The 25,433-nt window shown below is 34.8% G+C and overlaps 1 protein-coding gene across 1 annotated transcript in view; it reads left to right on the top strand.

The window, feature by feature from the left end:
- The window catches only part of mtgo (miles to go), a 30,817-nt gene that overhangs the window by 2,805 nt on the left and 2,579 nt on the right, over positions 1-25,433 (top strand). Inside the window, exons 2-6 of the mRNA XM_017619293.1 lie at positions 17,203-17,384; positions 20,357-20,633; positions 20,959-21,449; positions 21,514-21,723; positions 21,808-24,216. Coding sequence (XP_017474782.1) covers positions 17,203-17,384; positions 20,357-20,633; positions 20,959-21,449; positions 21,514-21,723; positions 21,808-24,216 — 3,569 coding nt within the window. The remainder of the gene's footprint in view (positions 1-17,202; positions 17,385-20,356; positions 20,634-20,958; positions 21,450-21,513; positions 21,724-21,807; positions 24,217-25,433) is intronic.

Here is a 25,433-nt window from a genome sequence, read left to right as displayed (position 1 = left end):
GATAGATTATATTCGATTAAGAATGTCCACGATTTAGCTTTCCCTGATTCCATATATACACATTTGATGTTGCCTTTTTTTGCCTTTTTTAAGATATTTGCCTTTTTTAAGATATTTGCCTTTTTTTGCCTTTTCTACCTTTAAAAAGGTGATTATAGCATTTACAATTTGTTTTTTAAGATTAAAAAATATACACATGCGGCTTATAGAAGAGCAGGGACCTCTTGCCAAATTGGTGTTGAAAAAATTCAAAGCCGTTTTCTCAGCTAACGAAGGCTTGGAGACAATAAGGGGAGTGGATAAAATTGTAAAGGGCGAGGAAAACGCCCTTATTCCTGATAATATGAATGTATTTTTTGATTGTTTTTCGTATTTTCTGTCTTTTTTTAGTGCCTGATTTTGCTTTTTTGGCAATACCTAGTGCCTTTTCCTGTCTTTTTCGCTATTTTGTTTTGCCTTTTCTAGCCTATTTCGTTATTTTATTTTGCCTTTTTTATAGGTTTTTAGGTCCTAAAAATCCGTTCCCTGGTTATAAGCGTAGAAATATAAACTTGTAATAAATGTTCAAAAGAAAGCTTTTTAAAAGCCTAAAAGTGTAAACTTATAATAAAGGTTCAAAAAAGTGGTTTATAAGAGTATCTTTTCAAAAGAAAGCTCTTTATAAACATTTTTATAACCCTTTATTTAAAGATATTTCATTAAAAAAACTCATACATTGATTGCTTAACATCTAGAAACTAAACGAAATGCGAATTTTCGGCGGACTCATCTACAGTCGCGAAAATATAAATAGGGAATAGACATTTTAGCATACAAATTCACAAAAATTAAGCATAAAAAAGTTAATTNCATAAAAAGGTTAATTATTACATCTTGTTGCGTGCTTTTAATTACATGCGGTTATTGGCAATTTGGAAAAACGACATCGATGCAGCTATATGTATATTCCGCTTCATCGCCGCCATTCTCGTTGATGAACTTTTCTGAAAAAAAATTGAATACATTTTTAATTGAATGTTAAACCAAGAAAGGATAAGGAGAACTCATCATTTGAAGACTCGAATGCTCCACCGATTAGCGCAGCGGGTCCTGGATTGGATTTTTTTTACCGCATCGGTTTTATTTAATTTTTTCTTTTAATAATATATTTTAAAAAACGTAAACACGTCACTTACGAATGAAAAAATGTTATATTTACTACTTCATGTCGTTGGCATTTGCATTTCATTTATAAGTTTAAGTGATGTCAACTTTTGTCCTCATCAACCAGCCAAGCCATGAGAGGCACCTTCCCCATTAACGCATCGCACATTCCAGGCGCATGCATGCATGACTATACCAATGGCTATAAGGAATATAAACGATGCATCGATATTTTTGAGATATCGATAATATCGGTTCAAAATTCGATGTTTGCCATCGATGTTTACGATTTCCTAAAATCGCTGAATTGTCGATACATTGATTGATGTCAATTTCAACGATGTTTTGAACATCAACTTTAGTGTGACTCACACTTGCTTTGGATTCCACTTTGCCATTATGTTCCTAAATTTTTACGACTGGTCATGAATTTTACTACGAATTTACCTTCCAAGTATCAAGAATCATAACTTAATCATTGAAAAAAAGAATTTCAACATGCACTTTTACTCGATTGGTAATTAATCGATTCAAGCCCGGAACACTCTCATTGTAAGAATTAAAAATCTATGGGAAAAATCTCGGCTTATCTCAGTAATATCTACTATTTTGAGTGTAATACCACTATTAATTTGAGTTGTCTTCTTTTTTGTACATTCGCGACGCTTGTTCGATTCCGGCTGAAGTCTATAAAACAGTCTTTCCCAAAAAAAAAAAAATTGTAGATAAACTCACGACAAAACATTTTGTACAGAGAATTTTTTATAAAAATATGATTCGTACTACAATAAAAAGCATAATTTCTAATTTCTTTGTGCAAATGTCAGGAAAATTTTGATGCAATTTTTCAACTTTATATAATGTAAAATAATAATAATAAAGTGCAATTTTGAAGAAGCTGGGACTTACCGTTAATTTTTAGCATTTTTTCCCATGGAAAAATGGTGGAAATTCCTTACTAAAACTTCTAAGCCTAAAAAAACAGATTACAAAATTTAAAATTTGCATGACGATTTATTGAGTTTTGCACCAAAAAATTCAAATTGTTTCATATATTTTGAAAACTTTGTACCAATGCTTTTTGCCATGAGTGTATCTATGTGCTATTGATATAAAAATTTATTACCCCCGAAATAATAACAAAAGTTTCAACTGATTTTTATGTTATACTAGTCGAATGTAATCACATATTGCTCGTTTGTTAAAAGAAAGTAATACATAACTCAAAAAATCAAAAACTCGCAAAAAGTAGTCGAATTTTTTTTAAGCATTTCCGCATGGAAATCAATAATAACTAAAAAAAATATATATGTAACATATATATATAGTCTTAGAATTTATTCTAGAGGACACTGCTGTAATTGGTTTGTTACATTGTTGAACTGTGATTGTTTTCTTGTAATTTGACGGGCGACAGGACTTGTGCGAAATAATTGAACAACCATCACTTTGGCTCGATGAAGCTATTTTGCCGATGCTGCTGAATGTGTGTGTACACTTAGGTCTCTTTTTATGCGGGTTTTCAAACCATTTGTTCGCTGTAGCGATTTTGTTTTTTTGAGAGGTTGTAAGAGACAATGGGCCGGGCCGTATGAATAAAAAATAAGCAATTGCTTTTTCTTAAATTTCTTACACTTTACTCGATTTATTCAAACAAAATTGAAAAAAAGGTATGCAATTTAAAAAAAAAAAACAATCGGTTTGTTTTTATTCATTCGCCCCAATGCTTCTGATAAATAATTTTTCTTTGTTTTTTACATAACTCATGTATTTATTGTGGTATTTTTTATTTTTTATTTTTTGTTCAAATACAGATAAAATTGTATTTACTTATTTCATTAATGTCCAGTTTTTCATGGAATAATAAGTGTTGAAGTGAAGAAATATATATATTTTTTTTTGCTTAATATTGGCTCACTAGATTTCTTTATGCGGATTTTTAGAATTTTTCACGCGGAGTATCTGAATTTATTCGGTTTTTGAGAATGCTGGAACGCATCCCCTGTTTTTGTATGAAAGTAAAGAACTTTCTGAGGAACGCATGTACCGCATGAAAAGAGACCTAAGTGTACTTATGTATGTACATGCATACATACCACACACATATATATGTACATATGTAAGAATAAGTATGCACATGAGAGAAATATTCGTAAATCATACGCCCTGTATACCGCACACAACCTTCACAGATTGTTAGTTAAGAAGACTCTGTTGCCAAGCGAAAAATTATGAAATCTCATTTGCCGATGCCAGCGACGACGCCGACGTGTCTGATGTTGCTCATAGCAGTAACATTGGCTCTCCGAAAAAAAAAAATTGCGTTCATTTTGTTTCATTTTAAAGCGTCCGAATGGCTTTGTGAAATGGCATGCAGGCAAGCTACAATACTTTCTTAAGCAATCCCCATATACGCAAGGTCATTCTCAAAGCATGTTCATACACATATAAGTCACAAGGAAAAATGGAAGCCGAACACTCGATGAAAAAGAATGTGCCAAAAGAGCTGATACAAACAGAGATACACACGGGTAGGATAACCCGTAACGACGCAACTAACCATGCATAAATATATATGTATGTATGTACATACATACGTATGTAAGTACACATGTATAAGCATAAATATGTAATTATGTACATATGTGTATGTTCGTATGTATGCTTGGAAGTTTATAACTAGATAAAAGAAATCAAATCAAATGATGTGCAGATTTACATTTCTTCCCCAAACGAGCGCCTAGAATTATTCCGATCGGCTGAAATGCTACATGAACGATACACTCAGCAAAAAAGTCATCCAAATATATTCCCCTCAACAGATTATTTGGTAACTATAACCAAATAATGTTCCTATAACCAAATCAGGTGTTGAGAAAAACATATTTAGTTGACGAAACTGAACTCTTTTCTTACTAAAATCACCCGGACAAAATCCCCCGGACAAATTCACCCCAAAAAATCTCTACACAGAAAGCAGTTCTGCGCAAAAAAAATTCCGCCCCTCTTTTCTGGTAACAAAGAAAGGAGAGTTCTACTCAGCGTTGGGAAATGCAATTGTTCCTTCAGTACAAAATCTATTCAAAAACTGTACTTTTCGACTGTTAATTGTATCGAATTTTTAATTTATTTAATTTTAATTGTTTGTTTATAAAAATACTTTATCACAACCCGTATAAATCCAAAGTTCAATCTTTGCGCAACATTAAAAAAAAAATCAACAAACGTTCGTAAAAATTTAAGATTTCCTAGAAATTTACATATATCATTACGTTAAAATAAAAGTGGTCATTAAGTTCATTTCCACATGGCATTTTTTCAAATGACATACATTGTTTGTCATTTCCAATGCCTAGTGGAAAGTCGGCATAACAGCACTAATTTTCTTGTTCAATAAATGAAATGAAATGAAGTTATTTCCTTTGAGCGAAACAATAAAACTAAAATATTAATTATTATTTTCAATCTTTATTGATTAAACTCGAAAAATGAAAATCATTGTAAACTACAGTAGGACGTAGGAAAACAGGTACGTGAGCATAGTTAAAACTTAATATTTTTTTTTGCCTAAAATTAAAAAAAAATTATGATTATTTTCCGTCCCTGATATTCAGCAATTCAGTATGTCTATTTAAAATAAACCGGTTTTTTCTTAATTGAAAATGGGGAACCGATTTTCTCGAATTGCCATTTTTCGAGTAACTCGAAAGTCGGGTTTCGATAAAAGGCGAATGAATAGCCGTACACCCTAAAGCTACTTAACGTAATTAAGGGTGTCACAGTTGTGATGTGTTAATGTGTAATTTGTTTGTACATTGCAAGTTGCAGGGATATACATATATGTATATGTAAAAATGATGAATAAGCAGGTGAGATTAAGTGCTGCGCCGCGGCCGACGGCTGTCAGTTACCAGCAATAAATATAAAAAAAAGCGGATTCCTATTCAACGAATTGTGCTTCTTGCTGNCAATACCCGGGTACATCCATGTTTCCAACTTTGTGCAATATAAAAAAATGCAACAAACTTTCGAGCTTTTCGAAAAATTCTAAAAAATCAACCATAATTTTTAGTCATTTGAAACTTGTATTTTTTTGTCTATTAGAATGCAATGGGCTACAAAACTACATACTCAGTATCTAATTAAAAACTCGAAATTTTTACGAAAATTTGTTGATTTTTTTTTTTTTGAAATTGCATAAATTTTTAAGGCAGTGTCACTCGATTGGTACATTTGTACAGATATGTGCATTTTTATATTGGGCTATTGGTACAAAATAAGAAAAATTGGAAAAATGGTTTTTTGTTATCAAAACATTGGTACAATACAGCAATCTTTTATTGAAAAATTTCAACAAATTACTTTTCGCGATTGTGATAAAGAAAAATGTTTGGCTATTCGCACAATTGGGATACGATTTGCACTAAATGTTGTTAAAGAATCGACTATAAAAAACTAACCAACAACAACAAAAAATAACAACAAAAATAATATTTTAAAACTTGTCAAAATTTGATGCGGCTATAATTTTTTTCGACTAATGTACATAAGTTGACTATGATTACTCGGCCGTGCTATCATAGTAGCATAATGCCACTAATATTTGACTTACAAACAAAATAGGAATTTCAAAATTTCAACCCTGTTTGTGATCAGTATTTTTCTTTTAATCAATCTATGTTGAAATAAAGGTGAAAATAAAAAAATATTTTGTCAGAAGTTTTAACTAACCGCCGACATAGTTTTTTATACAACAGGTTGGTCAAAATATTAAGTTGAGTTAATTAAGCCTAGGCCAGAGGTTGCCAAACTTATTTTTCTCGTTTACTGGTTTCGGTGGACCGACCCCCTGATGCTCATTTCTAACATATTCCCAATGCTCATCAGAAAAAGTGAAGATTAAATCTAACGATGTAATTTTGCGGAGTGGCAAAAATAAAAATAAAATATTTTCTTGTGTTCTATTTATTAAAATAATGTAATTACACACTCGCAAGTTTTAAAAGACAGAGCTCGTAAATCCATGAAAGAACTATTTCGCTCTGAGGAGTTATATTTTTTAAGGGCACTAAACTAAACAAACTCCTCACATGTTCGGCTCACTCATGGATTTGCATGTGATGTATTTGTCAAGTAGTTTATTTGTGTTTATGGTATCATTTTTATTTTTATCGCTCCGAGCTTTAAAGTGATGCGAAAATTATTCGCCACTCGCATTTTCAAAACACAAACCTTGAAACAACGAAACTGCGGCCAAAGCGTCAGATGTCTCATTTCCAGGCACTCCCGAGTTGCCCGGCACCCAGAGTAAAGCAAGCTCGTTATATTTATCAAACATAATTTAGTCGAGACTCCTTCCCCTCCACCTATTTTCCACCACGTAGTCTATGGCTTTGGGGATTGCAAATACCTCAGCCTGGAAGACCGAAGCATATTCCCCAAGAGAAAAAGTGAAGCTTATCTCCATTAACTTAGAAAAATACTCCAGATCCTGACCCTGAGTCAGTTTTGCGGGCTCAGTGATGAAATTAAACCAGCATTCCCTCTCAGGGAACTCTCTCTCTCTCTAGAATCTCTTCAACAAAGGTAATGGTGGCGTACTATCCTGTAGCATTGAAAAGAGACAAGTGCTCAAATATATGCCGCTATGAAGTAAATGAGCGATATGTACATACATATATGTATGTATGTGCATTAGGGATGTTAATTTTTCAGCTTTTTCCGATACCGGTATTTCTCTAGTCCCGGGATTCAGATATTCATTTCTTTTCAACAACTTAAATAAAAAAAAAAATGCTTCTATATTGTTTTAGAAGCTCTCCAACCATAAAATAAATAAGAAATAAATTAATTAACTAACTAAATAAATAAATTATCTAGAGTGGCGTTTTTGTTTTTTCTCTCTGACATCAGGATTTATTTTAAAGGACTTTGTAATTTCAAAGATATGATTGATTGCAAAAATTATTTAAAAAATTCAGTGCAATGTTTGTAGAATAAAAATATGGATACCAAATTCAAGAGGAAATTTCTTTAGAATTTAAAAAAATTAAAATTGTTTGGATTCACAAGGACGAATGGGGACGCAATTCGAGCAATTTCCGCATCTCCTCACTCAGTGTTATACCAACATCCGTTTCTTTTTAGTCTGCAGGTGGCACGAGTGACGGTAAGTTCACCAGTGCGTCAAGAGCCACTCAAAAAAATTAAAGTTAAGTAAATAGGCTATCAAGCAACCATTTTGGCCATGGCGAATTTATACAAGGTGGTGTTGATGACGAATTTAGATTTTCTTTATGTCAAAATGATGTGTTTGTTGTAAAATGAATTCGCTATGTTTACAACAAGCACATCATTTTGACATTAGCAAGTGCCGTGGCGAAAATCTAAATTCGCCATCAACACCACCTTGTATAAATTCGCCTTGACTTTGGTTCTTTACTATCGAAGCCATATACATTTTTTTCACGCCAACATAGACCTCTGTCGAATCTCCCGTGGACCCCTGGGGGTCCACCTGGACCACTTTGGGAATCACTGGTCTAGACTAACTAAATTTGCCATTTTCAAAATGCTTCTGGAGTTCCAGCATTGAGTGTTAGTACCTTGCGATGATAGCTACCCCGGTTTACTTAAGTATTTTAATTCCTTTCATATTATGCTATCATTTAATAGCAAATCGTTCATCTCGCGACGAATCATAATTATCTTACTTACTCTATTGACTTATAAGACAACGCGCACCTACTCTTAACACATATCGCTCATTTACTTCAATAGTGTCATAACTCAAAAAAAAAAAAAAAACTCGAGAAAGACGGCTTTAAAGTTTTAGCGGTAATTTCTGCATACTCAACTCAAAAATTTTTTTTTAGGATTATGACACTATTGAAGTAAATGAGCGATATGTACGTATTAGATACACATATGTACAGTAGGGATGTTAATTTTTAAGCTTTTTCCGATCCCGGTATTTTCGGGATGTCGTTATCACAACCCAGGGATTAGGCCCGGGATTATATTCATTTTTTTCAACAACTTAAATCGAAAAAATTGCTTCTATATTGTTTGAGAGGCCATGATTCAATAATTAAAGGTTTGCTCATTAGTGACATTCGAGGTTTGACACTCCCTTAGCTCCCTTACAAAAGCTTTGCACACACACACACACGAACCCACGCACAGTGCCTTGCTAAGGGAGCCGATATTGTCAAGAGGGAGCGAGAAAACTGTTTTTTGAGCAAACCTTTTTTTATTGAATCATGTTTGAAGCCTAATTTTTTATTTAAAGTGGCGTTTTTATTTTTTCTCTCTGATGTCAGGACTTATTTTAAAGGACTTTGTAATTTCAAAGATATGATTGATTGCAAAAATTATTTAAAAAATTCAATGCAATGTCGCATAAAAATATGTATACCAAAATCAACAGGAAATTTCTTTAGAATTTGAAAAAATTAAAATTTTTTGGATTCACAAGGACGAATGGGTAATTTTTTAAGCTGATAAAGTTAGAAACACGAAAATCGAGGATGTTATAGAGTTTATATGAATCCTTAACATACAACTATTTCTAAAACAAATATTGCGAAATTTCAAGGATAAAATTTTAAAAGGACATTTTCAATACTTACCAGTTCTTCTGCACCAAAACCTTGAATCTGTTTAAATTCTACAGGACTCCCTCTTTAATTTTATACCCATACTTCTTCTCTAAAAACATCTCTCTGAATTTGTTCAATCATTTTTGAATTACTGACGTCAGAGTGAAAACCTAAAAACGCAATTTTACTATATTTGGCCCATGGTTTCGCGAATATATTGACGTTTGGGTTTAAAATTTACTATCGCGCGGTATTTTATGTATAATGAGCAAGACTTTTATAAAACAATATTAATTTTTAAATAAAAACCGAAATATAGCCAATGCTGGTCAAGAAAAGGAGTTTCAATTTTTGCCATCAGTGCAAATTACAAATCCCGAAAATCCCGGGATTCTTGGCAAATAAAGTTTAAAAAGGCCGGGATACCGGGATCCCGGAATTAACATTCCTAATGAACATACATGCTATTAGTAGTAGCCGCATACAGGTGTTATTGTATAAAAGATTTACTACCTACACACATAATCATAGACATTTACTTAAGTAGCATAGCGTATGTCGCACACGTCAATCGTGGTACACGCTTTTATGCCAACTTCGCTTACACTTCATTAAATTTAAATGAGCGCTTGACTTGACTAAAGGTGTCTCGCCGTCTCGCCTGCTACTTTACTCTGACCCTAGTATCTCGCACACCTCGTCGATTCTTTGTTTGCATAGCCAAGTGATGATGAACGCGAACGCGACATAGTAGGCAACTAATAATCCTGTTCTATGACCAAGAGTGAACACTTGAACACACAGTCGCTTCTATCTATAATACATACATACATATGTATATGTACATTAATACATACATACATATATGTACTATGTATATTNTGTTCTATGACCAAGAGTGAACACTTGAACACACAGTCGCTTCTATCTATCATACATACATACATATGTATATGTATATATTTATATATACGAGGAAACACATTTAATTGTTCGATGTGGCAGAGGTAATTATACCGTTTCCCCTTACTTGTTTTTTTTTTTTGAAAAGTTGGATACCGATTCCGTTTTGAATACCGTATCGTTTGTATATGAATGTCGTTTATAGTCCTTTTATATACAAAAAAAAAATAAGTTTCAAAATGTCAAGAAATATCCAACTAAGTGTTCGATTATATTTCACAAATGACTTTCTCATCACGTTTTAAGATTATTTCCGGGAAAAATGGCGGTATTAGTAGTCAAGGGCGCAGGAAGTCGCTGTTTATGAATCGTCTTTATCTTAAATGTAAAGTTCAATGCATAACAAGAATTGTTCCATAACTGGGTTTTATAAATTTCCTAGTCTTTTCAGATTTGAAAACAGTTATGCGTATGATTTCATGGATAATCCCGGGATTTTCGGGATTTGTAATTTGCACTGATGGCAATAATAGGATTTCCTTTTCTTGACCAGTATTGGCTATATTTAATTTTTTTTTTATTTAATAGTTAATATATTTTTATAAATGTCTAGCACACTATATATACATAACAACGAACGATAGTAAATTTTACACACAAAAATCAAAATATTCGCGAAACCGTGGGCCAAATATAATAAAATTGCGTTTTTAGTTTTTCACTCTGACGCCAGTAATTCAAAAATTATTTAAAAAATCCAGTGAAATGTGCTTAGAGAAGAAGTATGGGTATAAAATCAAAGGAGAAATCCTGTAAAATTTTAACAGAAGAACTGGTAAGTATCGAAAATGTCCTTTTAAAATTTTATCCTTGAAATTTCGTAATATTTGTTTTTGGAAAAATTATATGTTTAGGACTTATATAAACATCCTCGAATTTCGTCCTTCTAACTTTATCAGCTTAAAAAGTCAAATATTCGTCCTTGTAAATCCAAAAAATTTTATTATTTTTTTTTTAATTCTAACGAAATTTCCTCTTTCATTTAGTACCCATATTTGTGTTTACATTGCATTGAATTTTTAAAATAATTTTTAGAATTAATCATATCTTGGAAACTACAAACTGCTTTAAAATAAATCCTGACGTCAGAGAGAAAAAACAAAAATGCCACTTTAAATAAAAAAGTAGGTTTTAAACCCATTTATTTATTATTTATTTTATGGTAAGAGAGCTTCTTAACTATATAGAAGTAATTTCTTCGATTTAAGTTGTTGAAAAGTAATAAATTTTCTTCCAAACAAAGTAGGCGTTTTTTTCCGAGTCTGGCAAAGCCCTTGCACAGTGCTCAATTTGCACGGATTGCACGGTAAATCATATAGGACAGCTTTGCAAAGCGTGCACCGTGCAAGGGCTTTGCAAGACTGCGAGAATACCCCTAGTATGTTCCCTACAAAGGATGTTAAAAAATGCACAACACCGTTAGTATAAAAGCTTATCGGAAGTTTTTAGCGACTTTGAATTTGGCTACAAATCGGCATTCCAAAATTACTGTCGCTGATGTTGGTTGCGAGGAGTTGATAAGGTACAGATGCAGCATGCTTCAACTCTTATGCAGAATATGGTCAGATGAACGCATGCCCGGCGACTGGAATTTATGCGTAGATACTCTGCCCAATCCACAAGAGAGGCGACCCCGCCATTCGCGCCAACTACCGTGATTAAGAGAGGAAAAAAGAAGCGTTCCTACTCAACAAAAAAAAAAAAGATAAAATCATGATTCGAAAAAATCGCATTTCTGGGCAAAAAGAAAAATCCCTGTGAGTTTTATCGGAAATTAAATTCACTTCCCCTCAGCGTCAGTAATTTGAGATGGAAGGAACCGGATATGTTCAATAGATTTTTGATCAGTTCCAGCTCTGTTATATCAAATATGAGCAAATTACCCTAAAAAAAATTGGGAGGATTTGCCGAATGAAGCAAAACATTTGATAATTATGGAGAATTATAGTGATGATGAAGATGCTGTAAGCGATGACAATGACGCAAGCGAAGATGATGATTGTTTTTATTGAAGGTTATATTATTTAAACTAGTTTTTATGCTTAACAAAAACATAGAGAGAATTTTTAACAATTCGGATTCATTAATATATGTACACATAAATTACACTAAGTAACAAAAAAAAATAATTTCTCAGTCCTTGGGATGTAATTGTTATTTCCTAGTCTGTTATGCCTTAAAAGTATGGAAACCACCTAATATTCCTCGGAAACTTTGCTTTTGTGACCAGGACAATGTGATTCATTAAAATATGCTAAAATTATGAGAAAAACGTGTTTGAGTCTTTCACTACAGAGAAAATCATACAGAACAGCACATATAAATCAAAACTAAATTTTATTAAAACTTCAGAAAACCAAAAACATAAAAGTAAATCAGAAGCGGGTGGTTTTTCGACATTTGCGTTTAAACTGCGAGTCACTTTCTCTAATCAATCCCCAAAAAAAAGCAAAGTTATCTTGCGACAATAGCTGTTTTCTATACTTTTGGGACCTAACTGACTAGGAAATAACAATTACAACCCAGGGACAAAAACCTTGTTACATAGTGTTACCTATAAAGGACAATGCTGTTTACCTTTTCATGAACAATTAACAAAACAATTACTATTACATTTCTTGGCAACGTGGGTGTATTAATCGGCTCTATGCAGAAATCTTTTGAAAGTAGAACTTCCGTAAAGTGATGATGTTGATGATGAAAATAATGATGAGGATAATTATGATAATGATAGTTAAAATAATGATTATGATTTTAACAAATTACACTGGATCACAAATTTTGAGTTTGGTTTTTGTCTCCAGACGCCACTAACCAATTTCTATGTAGAATTGCTCGGTTATTCCGAAAATCTAGTTTTTTTTTTCTATGGATACGTTTTCGAGATATTTGCAATTTACCGTTATTCAGCTCAAAACCAAAAAATGGTTCCACATAATGACGTATATCTACGCTCCAATTTAACAAATATTTAAACATTTTTTTTTTATGGCGAGCTGGTTTTTTTTGTAAGAGTCAAAAAAAATTGTTTGTAATTTGTTTTCGAAAACTAATGATATATTAAGGAACATGTTAAACATCGGGTTTTTGCAAACATTTTAATTTTATTGCAGATTCCGATAGAATACCTATTCACATATAATATTTGTATGGCAAGATTTGTCTTTAAGGCGACAAACCCCTAGAAATGGACGTGGCAATTGCAAGACTAAAGTTAGAAAAACGCAGATTTTATTGCGGATTTCGGAAGAATACCCCTCCGGTTCTCTAGACTTGCAACGACGTTAAGATGAAGTCTACGATGAGCAGATCGCGACATGACGATTTGAAGAAGTACATGATAAGTCAGAATAACGAACGAGTCAGGCGGGCGAACTCCCACGCCTGGTAGATTGGAAGGCAGATATGGTAGACGCTGTTGAATTTTTATAAAGTTTCGTTTTTATATTGGTTTCTGTGCGGCTGGTGGATAGGCATGGCAGTATACAGATTTTGACCATCATTTTGCCGTAGCTTACATACATACATATATGGGCACCGGCCACTGTGCGAATTTGAATTTTATGTAAAGTCATTCGTAACAACCAAGAATAGCATTGTTTTATTCAGAGTATTCAGCATATCTATATCTATCTATATATATAATACGCGAAGGCATTTTTTGTGCAGCATAAAAGATCTGCACCGTTCGTTCGATTTTCAAAACTGGGGTGCAAAATTAAAGCGCTTGGCCTGTAGATGTGCCAACTGGTTTGATTTTTTGAAAAGAGTTGCCACCTGATAATAAAATGCATTCAAATAATTTAATAATCAATGCCATCAGATCCACACCGTTCGTTCGATTTTCAAAAGTGAGGTGTCAAATTAATGGGCTCTGGCTGTAGGTTTAACTTTTTCGAAAAGAGTTGCCACCTGATAATAAAATGCATTCAAATAATTTAATAATCAATGCCATCAGATCCACACCGTTCGTTCGATTTTCAAAAGTGAGGTGTCAAATTAATGGGCTCTGGCTGTAGGTTTAACTTTTTCGAAAAGAGTTGCCACCTTTTAAAAAATTTAGTTCAATCTATATATATAATACGCGAAGGCATTTTTTGTTCAGGATAAAAGATCTGCACCGTTCGTTCGATTTTCAAAACTGGGGTGTCAAATTAAAGCGCTTGGCCTGGAGATGTGCAAACTGGTTTTATTATATCGAAAAGAATTGCCACCTGTTGACAATTAAATTCAAATTTTTAATATTCAGTACCATCAGATCCGTACCGTTCATTCGATTTTCAAGTCAGGTGTCAAATTGAAGGGTTTAGTAGAGTGTGGATGCTCAAGAAGGTTTTACGTTTTCGAAAAGAGTTGCCACCTGTTAAGAAATTAAGCTCAAATTTATTAAAAAGTTAAATCAATTATTAAATATGGGTATCAATCGGTTTTGAAATGGCTTTATAACTTAACTACGTATAGGAGGGTTGCCACACACAAAAAATGTAATTCAATTAATTAAAGGAATTTGGTAAGTGAATAAGGTATCGCTATATGGGTGTCATACAAAAAAGTTTTAAGAAGGTAGTAGTTTGAAAATATTTTGAATAGGCTTGCCACCTATTTGAGAAGTCTTATTGAACTACATATTTTTTATATTAAATATTAACGATGGATGTCAAATGAAAGAGCTCCAAGAAATACTGTAGTTTGAAGGTTGCCCCAGTTTAAAGGGCTAAACGAAAATTATATAATAGCTAAATGAATTACTAACCGATGGTTATCAATGGAAATTGGTTTACAATCTTTTATTTAAGAACTATATTTAAGAGGATTGCCACGTGTTTAAAAAATAAAATTCCACTTAATTCATCAGTTACATGAAATATTTATAACAATGTCAGGCGAAAAATATTTAAGGAAATTTTAGTTCAAAAATAATTTTTAAGAGGGTTGCCGCCTGTTTTGAAAGTGGTATTTCGTTTACTTATACATAAGTGACATGAAATTTTAAAATATGGTTATCAAAAGAACGAGTTTTAAGAAATCTTTAAGCTGAACATTTTTATATTTTTTTTTGTTGAAAAAATTAAGCTCAAATATTTAATAAGTTAAATGGATTGTCAAAAGATGGGTATCAATCGAAATGGGTTTGAAAATACTTTATTTCTAAACTGTATTTAGGGGAGTTGCCATGTGCCTAAAAAATTAAATTCAACTTAATTCATCAGTTGATTGAAATATGTATCTATAACAATGGCAGGCGAAAGATTTTAGTTTGAAAATACTTTTAAAGGGGTTGCCACCTCTTTGAAAAGTCGAATTCGTTTTACTTATACGAAAGGTACATAAATGAAATATCGAAATATTAGTGTCAAACGAAAGAGTTTTAAAAGAACTATAGGCTGATAATATTTTTAATTAGAGTTGTCGTCCATTTTTGTTTTTTTTTGAAGGTCATCATATCTGCACCGTTATTTCGAATTCCCAAAATTAGAAGTCCAATTAAAAAACTGGGATTCTACATAGATGTGCACAGGTTTTATTTTTTGAAGTTACAGGGAGATTTGAAATTTGATGAAATGAAAACCGACACCTTGCGAGACCTCTTATCACTGAGAAATGGTTTAGATTAATCATTAGGAATATTTTTAGAAGTTTATGAATATGGTTTCACCTGTTTAAAAAATTTACATACAAATATACAAATTTATTCATCATTCGAAAGTGCTTGAATGAAGAATAAAAATTTATTCGTTCTTCAAAATTGTTGAAATGATGAGAGAAAACGTATTCTTATTTTTTTATTCAATTATTCATTTTCCTGATTACGCCCATCCCTGTATTAATATTATATTATATATAGTATACGTTATATGCCCGTATGATATAAAGTTTTTCCTGTAATTTTCATTTGAAATATAAACAAAAAAAACTGAAGTCAAATTACAAAAACGATTCGGAAATGCGTCAGAGAGAGACAAATTCTGTGTGAAAAACAGCTGAGTTTTAACATTTCCTTACCGAAATTCAAATTTGCGTAAAACAATTTTGTTATAATAAAAAATGAAATTAAAGCGGCAAGTATTTCATTTAATTGTATTTCCATTTTTTTATGCTTAGGAAATCCCTCGTGCAAACGGCTGTGTAAGAAAAACGAACGAACTTACAGCCATCTGTCAAAAAGACCTAACGAAATAAAGGTTGGCCAGATTATTTTTAACAACCTGGTTTGTTCGCTTACACCGCTTACACAAGTACTGAAATCGTATCTGACCAACGTCTACCCCGTATTTTTTTTTTTTTTTTGTAATTTGGGGGTCTACCACATCTAGTCACACAAGGCTTAAAATCTACCACATTTTTAGACAGAACATTTGTTTACAATTTTCACATAACTCTAAAATTTCAACTCAATTTTTATAAGAAATATAAAAACTAATCAATAAATTTCTAAAGAGCTACATCATAAATTTTGCTTTAAATATATCTGTGCCTTAACTTTTTAAAATTGCAAAAATCCGTATATTTATATTTGCTTAAGTATTATGCAATGGAAAAATAATTTGGTGGATGGAGAACGAAGTTCCGCCCCGTCGATCTACGGTAATTTTTACCGTGAATTTACGGTAAGCTTTACCGTGAATTTACGGTAAGTTTTACCGTGAATTTACGGTAAGTTTTACCGTGAATTTACGGTAAGTTTTACCGTGAATTTGCGGTAAGTTTTACCGTACATCTACGGTATTTTTACCGTACATCTACGGTAAAAGTTGCCGTGGCGCGTGTGTACTGACACTGCCAATAACAAAAGATAAAGGAAAAAAATTCTATGCACTCTTAAAATACGTATCTAGTGTTACAGNCTGAAATCGTATCTGACCAACGTCTACCACGTATTTTTTTTTTTTTTTGTAATTTGGGGGTCTACCACATCTAGTCACACAAGGCTTAAAATCTACCACATTTTTAGACAGAACATTTGTTTACAATTTTCACATAACTCTAAAATTTCAACTCAATTTTTATAAGAAATATAAAAACTAATCAATAAATTTCTAAAGAGCTACATCATAAATTTTGCTTTAAATATATCTGTGCCTTAACTTTTTAAAATTGCAAAAATCCGCATATTTATATTTGCTTAAGTATTATGCAATGGAAAAATAATTTGGTGGATGGAGAACGAAGTTCCGCCCCGTCGATCTACGGTAATTTTTACCGTGAATTTACGGTAAGCTTTACCGTGAATTTACGGTAAGTTTTACCGTGAATTTACGGTAAGTTTTACCGTGAATTTGCGGTAAGTTTTACCGTACATCTACGGTATTTTTACCGTACATCTACGGTAAAAGTTGCCGTGGCGCGTGTGTACTGACACTGCCAATAACAAAAGATAAAGGAAAAAAATTCTATGCACTCTTAAAATACGTATCTAGTGTTACATAGCTCAGTCTAAAACCATAAATGCTTATTAACTAATTTATATACATTTTGATATCTCATTTATTTACAGGCCCAACACCGGTGCAAATGGTTTCACAAAACCGGCCCACACCAATCCCAGTGCAAGTACAAGTACCACAAGGTCAGGTGATGCAGCAATATGTTAACGAGAGCGGACCTTTTGCGCACGTTGTGCTATCGCCACAATACCAACAGCTCCACGCCAGCCAAGGACATATTCATGCCCCTTTCGTAAGTTTCATGCACATAAAAGCAGTTTAATTATACATACCTACATATGTGTGGCTTTTTATTAAAACAACTTAGTTTGAGTTCCCAAACGATATTTTAACCATTCACCAGCCATAGGTCTATTTTAATAGAAGCTTAATAAAAATATGCAATTTTTCAAGGGAAACTTAACATTTTTTAATTCTAAGTCAAGCGAGGACGCTATTTTCTCTGCGCTAATGCGACATTTGAAAAAAACGGACTGGCCGTGTTTTAGGGAGCAGCTTGGCAACCAAACTACGATGCCACCGGGGATATGATCAAGCCATTGAAGAGGCGGTGGTTAATTTAACCGCTGCCCTACGTGTAAGTTTGGATAAGACTTGTCCGTCTCGGCCAACTCTTAGCCGTACGCCTGTCCCTGGTTGAACAAAAAGCTTGAGGAGTGAGTCGAGGAGACTTCTAAACCGGGCCCTCAAAACTAATTTTGAGATGGAATTCTCTGCAAAAGGTGTTCAGCCCCACTTCTTCGGCAACACAGAAAGGAGAATTCTACGAAGTGAAAATTCCTTTTAAAAATTCGCTTTTATTATTCAAAATTCCAGCCTGGCAGCACCAAGTTTGATGTTATTTTGCTATCTTATTCATCGTTGATACGAAAACTTTAACAACAAATTATATCAAAACTATAGGGTTGCTAGAAAAGAGGGGTATTTTTGAAATCAGGGGGTCCTCAACCGCCGCTTCCTTACCCCTCCCCCTCATCACCCGTTTTCTAGAATTGGGTATTGTTCATTAAGTGACCGAACTACTTCGGGGTATTGCGTCCAAAGGGGTGACCCACACACGTATAGTCAAGTGTCTACGCATTATTTTAACAGTTACCTTTGTAATTTTCGGCCACTAATTTATTTAGAACTTCGGTTTGAATTATGCCTTTTTTTTGTAAAATTCGGAAATTAGCTCACATTTATCACTCCTTTTTCTCCTCAAGGCAGCCACTTCACCAATACATTTTTATATTCCCCTTTACTTTACACTTTATTCGAATAGCTATAACTTTCTTTATTACTTTAATTTTAACCAATTAATCACAATTTAATAAATAAAAACACCTTCATGACTACGCGTGTGCCTTTGGTTGCACATGCAAATTAAATGNTTTTTGGTGCTTTTGTTTTTAGTTTGAAGACACCAAATTAGAAAATCTTAAAAAAAATTAAGCAAAATTTATAGCAATCGTAAGTGTGGTAAGCAATTTTACAAAAATTTAAACAAAATCATGGCACAGTGACAATCATAAGTGACAAAGAAATATGTGGCAGCACCTTCAATCATGCCAGAAGAAATCGACCGTTGTGCAAGAAACATTGATTTTTGAATCGGCATCCTTGCAATAAAATTATATATTCATATAAAGTCCATAAAATACACCAATAAAAATTTGGTGCTTTTTCAAAGTCAAAACTTGGCAACACTGCCTTTTGGTCGATGCTTCCTCTTTTTCTTGTCGAGTTCGTCTTGCTCTCTCATTCTGGTATTTTTGGACGTCACGGCCAGTTGCTCTCAGCTCGATTGGCGCAATCTTGTATTCTATCATTCTTGCAACCTGTAGTTGTTGAATCATGCTGTCAAACTCTAAAATATACAAGAAGGATGAGAGACAAAAGAAAATAAGATATAACCCACTGAGCATTCAGAATTTAAACCTTTCCATGGAAAATATGAAAGGTGTTCTCTGCAAAAGGAGTTCTCTGCAAAAGGTTTTCAGCCCCCCTTCTTTGGCAACACAGAAAAGAGAATTTTACTTACTGAGGGTTATAATCCCTAAGTGCGGCCCAAGTCCGCCTACGCAGCAAGTCAGTTTTCCCACTAATTTGACCGATAGTTATAGGCCATAGAGGTGGGTAACTCAACTCAGAGTTGAGTTATTGAGTTGATTCCTATAAGTGAATCGGTAACTCAGACTCCCTGTCCAAAAAAATGTAACTCAGTAACTCAGTTGATGCCGTAGGGCTCACATGAATCAATTGAATCATAGTGGCTCATATTTGTCCATATAACTCTCTCGCTTCGCCACAGTGTTTAGCATGGCAAAGTCTTGCATTTTGTTTTTGCACGAGGCGAATTTATACAAGGTGGTGGCAAGAATACAACAACAACAACCACATGTATTTTGTATTGCGGGTGTTATGTCAAACCTCACAAATTCTTATAATTTCGTTTTTTTTTTAGTTTTTCTCGAAATATGTATGTATGTAAGATATATAAAGATGTGCATATCAAATCAATTGCCTTTCCAACCATATCCACATTTTGAAATTCGGTACAATAGGTTTCGAAATATAAGCTTTTGAAAATATTGAAAATTCCACCTTTACCCTCCCCCTAGCACCGCCCTATTAATTTGCACACAAAAAAAATTACACCTTTCAAATCAGTAGAAAGGAGCTGACCACGCCCACTTTAAAGTTTTGTTTTATCTCAACGGCCGCTATACCGCATCTATGCCTCAAAACGAGTCTACGATACGAATGAGTGTAACATACAAAGAGTCAAATGAGTTAGTTGAATGAGCTGACTCCTTAAAGTGAGTTGGAGTCATTGAGTCAACTCCTATAAATTTGCTGAGTTACCCACCCTTAATAGGCCAGACTTCTTGCAGAGTAGGTTCTGGTACTCGATTCCAAAATATATCGTTTTAAAACTGTCGAGTAATAAAAATCGTAATCGAACGCCAAAAGTATCAATATGGTATCGTATTATTATCGAAATTCGCGTCCCTACGACCAAAGCCACGTAGTTGATTATATACATTCATGTATTCATATTAGGCTATTAGTCTACATTATGGCTTCAAATAATTGTAATCCAAGTGAAATCGGTTTGTCAGGGCAAAGGAGAAAAACGCATATGAAAGTAAATATATTATTGTAGTTATGTATTAGTAAATTAAAATACTAAATGCACTTTCACTGTTTCTTTAATTTCAGTTGGCTGCCAATGGCACCTCCCACTTCTATTCACCAATACAGGCGGGATTTCCAGGTGGCGGACCGGCCCATTTCCACGCATTATCAAGTGGCCACGTCCAAACGCAGCAACCTCCTCAACAGCCACAAGCTCTGACAGCTCAACAGCAGCAAACGTCGACACATCAGCAACCCTTATCGCATTCACCTTCACCTCCCAATAATTACCATAAAGATGAACGCAGCCAGCGTCAACACACAAAGTTATTGCGAAAACTTGAAAAACAACGGGAACTAAGTAACTACATTATTTATAGGGAATTTACATGATTCAACTTTCACAGGCGATTAGTTGAACCAAAAGTTGGACGAAAGTTGGCAGCCGACCAACTTCATTGAAAGCCATTAGTTGAAAGGTCGTTTCTAGGCGATTGCTGCTTTCAACTAAAAATCGCCTGAAAAATCGTGTAAATTCCCTCTGAGATTTTCTTGTTTTCTATTAGGCCAAAATTATGTACATACATACATATGTATACGTACATATGTTTCGTTAGTAACTTATTAATACGTATATTAAATTTCAAATAATTCTTAATTAATTCACATGTTATCTGGAATTTAAGACCCTGCGATGTCAACACCTACCAATTCACCGTCCCCTCGGCGTACTGATATAAACACACAAAAAAGTCATTCACCTGTATTGACCAATAATAGTAGCAACACAAACGGACCTAACCATAGCCAAAACAACACTGTACTGAATGCAGGAATGTTGATAGTACCTTCATCGCTTGCAAGTTCTTCTGTAACAAGCAACAGCACCACCGGATTAAACCTCAGTCTTCAAAGTAGGAACCAAAATCATGTTCAGCAACAACAGACTTCGTCTCAGCAGTCATCAAGCAACCAGAACTTGCATAGCCGACGAATCTCTCAACGAAATGGCAGCGTACCCTCAAATGCACACCAGGTAAATAGCACTAATGGATGCATGGCATCTTCAGTTGAAACTTCGGAAGACAGCATGGAAGGCATATTAAATGCTGTTGATGATGAAGAGGACTATCAGTCTCTGCTAATAGAGCAGCTTTCTTCAATAAAGAAACCCAAAGTAAGTAAAAGTGTTTATTGTCCGATTGTTTTGTGCTTTTCTAAGTTTGTCTTTATCTCTTCAGGTAATTAATTTAACTTCGAGATCTGCAAAAATCGTCTGGGAAGCCGCAGCAATCACAGATCCCCAGATAAACACCCGTGAACTGCGTTATAATGTGCTGTTTAGTGATCGCGTAAAAGACTGCAAGTACAAGAGTCTTTATAAAGGCGAATCATATGATTGCATTGTGCAGGACTTGCAACCTGGCCAAGTATATATAGTGCGTCTTCAGGTGAGTAAAACCAAATTAATATATATATATATATATACATATGCTTACATATATGGACATATAACCAGTGACTTTAACATTTAGGTACACTATGAAAAACTACAGGGATCGGCCTCTGATCCAACCGAATTTACAACCCCACCCTGTGAACCAGATCAACCAATGCCACCTAAACTAGTAATGCGGACAAAAAATTCATTACATTTGCGTTGGACGAATCCGTCCTCAAATGGATCCCCCATTCAACACTACATATTGGAATATGACGAAGGCAAAACTAATTTTACATCAGCTGGCCGATCAGCACGCCAAAATTCTGGAAGTGAAGGGCTAAATTTTGTTGAAGCCACGAAAACCAAAGGCAAACACTATACTTTAACAAAACTACAGCCTTCCACCCTATACTATTTCCGTCTGGCAGCTGTTAACGACGTGGGAGCTTCTTTGTTTTCCAGCGTTTGCTCATTTAGCACATCTTGCAATCCGCCGTCTGCGCCGAAGCCACCAAAACTACAAAGCAGTACCTCTTCTTCTATTCGAATTTGGTGGGAACGACGACAACAGGATGATGATTATGTATTGCAAATATTTGATCGGGAGTCTGGCCACGGCTATCTTAACGCTTACAATGGTCCCGATTGCACACATGAATGCAATCAACTGCGACGTGCCACATCTTACCAATTTCGATTGCGTGCTGAAAATGAAGCTGGCAGCTCTCCTTGGTCTAATGAGGTCAGTTTTCAAACATCTCCTGAAAAACCAGGAAAACCGGGCAAACCACACGTGAAAGGAAAAATACATGGAACACATTTTCGCGCGCGATGGGACCCACCTGCAGATACAGGAGGCGCTGAAATACTTCGCTATTTTCTCGAAATCACATCTGGTTCCAAATTTGAACGCGTTTATAGTGGTGCCGATACGGAAACTACTTGCGATCGTCTACAACCAGGTACAGCTTACCAATTGCGAACTTCATGTGAAGGTCCAGCAGGTCTCAGTCCTTATTCCGATATAGCGCACATAACATCAGAAGCAGTAGTACCAGCTGCACCGCCGCCACCTTATTACGACAATCCGCCCGGTCCATTCGCGGCAGTTTTAAGACTGGATAAACCAGATTATAATGGCGGCTCGCAGGTGCTAGAATTTGAGGTCCAGATGAGGCGTCCATTGGACGGACAATTCGACATTGGAAATAAAACCAACGACCATTCCATTGTGTACCGCGGACGGGATTCATATTGTGTGGTCAAAGATTTGCAACCCGGCTGTTCTTACGAAGTGCAAGTGCGCGCAATCAATCGCATTGGTGCAGGTGCCTGGTCATCATGGTTCCGATTCTCAGCAGCAGCAGCACCTCCAAATGCTCCTACCGATTTGAAAGTTTTGGTCAAATCAGCAACACATTTACTTGTGAACTGGCAAGAACCAACCTGTAATGGGGCACCGATCGTTGAATATCGCTTAGAAAGTGCAAGTGTTCAAAATGATTTTAACTCCGAGTTGGAGAAGTCATCAATACAAATGCCGGCATTCCAAACATGCTATCAGGGTGCTCAAACCAGCGTCGAATTACGCAATTTATTACCGTTTACAATGTATTACTTCCGTGTAAATGCCAGCAACGCGGCTGGAGTAAGCAAATGGACAACAAACATTAACGAACGAACACCAGCTGCCGTTCCTGCTGCACCCCACATCAAAGACTGCGAATTTACCGCCACGGAAGTGTCACTTAACTGGACGGAACCTGAATGCAATGGCGCTCCCATTACTGCATATACTATTGAGTATTCTGAGAAGTCAATTACAACGACAGACACAAACACGGTTTATACAGTTACTGGGCTTTTGCCTGAGACGACCTACAAATTCCGCTTGCAGGCCATAAACAAAATTGGCCCAGGGCCATTTTCCGCATATGCCAAACTCACAACGTTGCCTTCGCCTCCTACTCCACCTGCTCTAGAATGTACTGGCGTTGGGCATAACTTTATTAAGTTAAAATGGGGGGACGGCAAGAACCTGGACTTCGTAAAATACTATGTTGAAATGTTTGTACAACGTGCGAAAGAGTTTCAAATCGTTTACTCTGGTACAAACAGTATGTGCAAAGTGAACAAGTTGCAAGAGCGTACCGCCTATACTTTCCGGATATACGCAAGTACTGACCGCGCCGGGATAGGAGACTACTCGCATGAATATATATTTAGTACGACTCCCACCTTACCGAATAGCATTAAAGCGCCCCGAGTGGCCATGGAAGGAGCTGCTGCTTGCTTGCTAACACACGGCGCTGGTGGTGCTGCCGGTTTTATTCCATCCGGAATGCTGCCTGAAACGCCTACTAGTTTCATAGCCGGCTTGGGAAACCTTTCTTTAGGCGTACCACTCACTCTTGAATGGCAAAATTCAAAAAATACCTTCAGCGATCGGATTGAGTATGTATTACAATATGCAATTGGCAAAGACGGTGACTATAGGCGGGTGAGTTATAATAAACATACGTAAGTAGTTACTTACATACATACTTATAACTATAAATATAATATGCACCAATGCAAAAGACCCTAAATTATTATTTTTCGNCAAAGACGGTGACTATAGGCGGGTGAGTTATAATAAACATACGTAAGTAGCTACTTACATACATACTTATAACTATAAATATAATATGCACCAATGCAAAAGGCCCTAAATTATTATTTTTCTTTATGTTAAGGAAACTTTGCTTTCAGGGTCAATAAATAAAATAAAATTTTTTGTTAAATCTCAATTTGAGATGCATTTGAGAATCAGTCCTTTTCTCAAATCTCCAACGTTAGTTCTCAAATGCATCTCAAATAACCGTTAGGCACTTTTTTAATATGGAATTTTCCTGAACCGGGCTATTCTGCGCTGGTAATAAAAAGTTTGTAACCGTTAAATGAAGTTCCAGTCAATTTTTAAACCCTTTTCGCATTATGTGTACTTTTGTAACCGGTAAATTTTGTTACCATCTCATAAGCTGGTAACAAAGTATTGCCCCGTGAAATATGCAATGCCAGAATTTGCACAATTCTTCATAGCTGAATTGGTGAATGTTTTAAATGCATTACCAACGTACCTAGAATCGCTGGTAACATTTTTTGGTAATACAATTTTCCGGTTACAAAGTTTTCGGTAACGTGCAGAATAGTTCTCTTATTTTCAAATTGAGAAATGTTGAATTCTCAACTTTTTCTCAAACGTGAGAGGAGCGGAACGAAATGAAATCCAGTTACTCTCATTGAAATATTTGTATAGTGTTGCCAAAGATACATGTAAGAGAAACACAGTTTTTATAAGATTGGAATTTTTATTTATGCAGTTTAACAGTTTATTTAATAGTTTTTTTATTCGTAGAAATGGTATAGAATTCTTCTGCACAAAAATACTGTTTATCGAGTTTGCATTCCCGGTGTCAAAATACTAATTTTAGACCATTTTCCAATGGTGCCCCAGGGGTTTGTGGAAGGTTTCTAGGGATCACGTGTGACTTTTTACAAAGTGTGAACTGTGCTCTTTCTAGTCGGTTAGATATCAATACCCACGCCCCCTCCCCTTCCGCCCACTAATCCAAAAACTGTGGACAAATAACTAAACGTTTTTAAATTAAACACGGCACTATCGTTTGCTGCTCGGTGTCCACGAAATAAATGAAATCGTTTGTTTTTCATTTTATG

This window comes from Rhagoletis zephyria, unplaced genomic scaffold (assembly GCF_001687245.7).
Source record: "Rhagoletis zephyria isolate East Lansing unplaced genomic scaffold, Rhagoletis_zephyria_1.1 Rzeph_scaffold_01830, whole genome shotgun sequence".
Taxonomy (NCBI): Eukaryota; Metazoa; Arthropoda; class Insecta; order Diptera; family Tephritidae; genus Rhagoletis; species Rhagoletis zephyria.
Note: the sequence above shows the minus strand (reverse complement) of the source record. Positions and strands in the feature narration are given on the sequence as shown.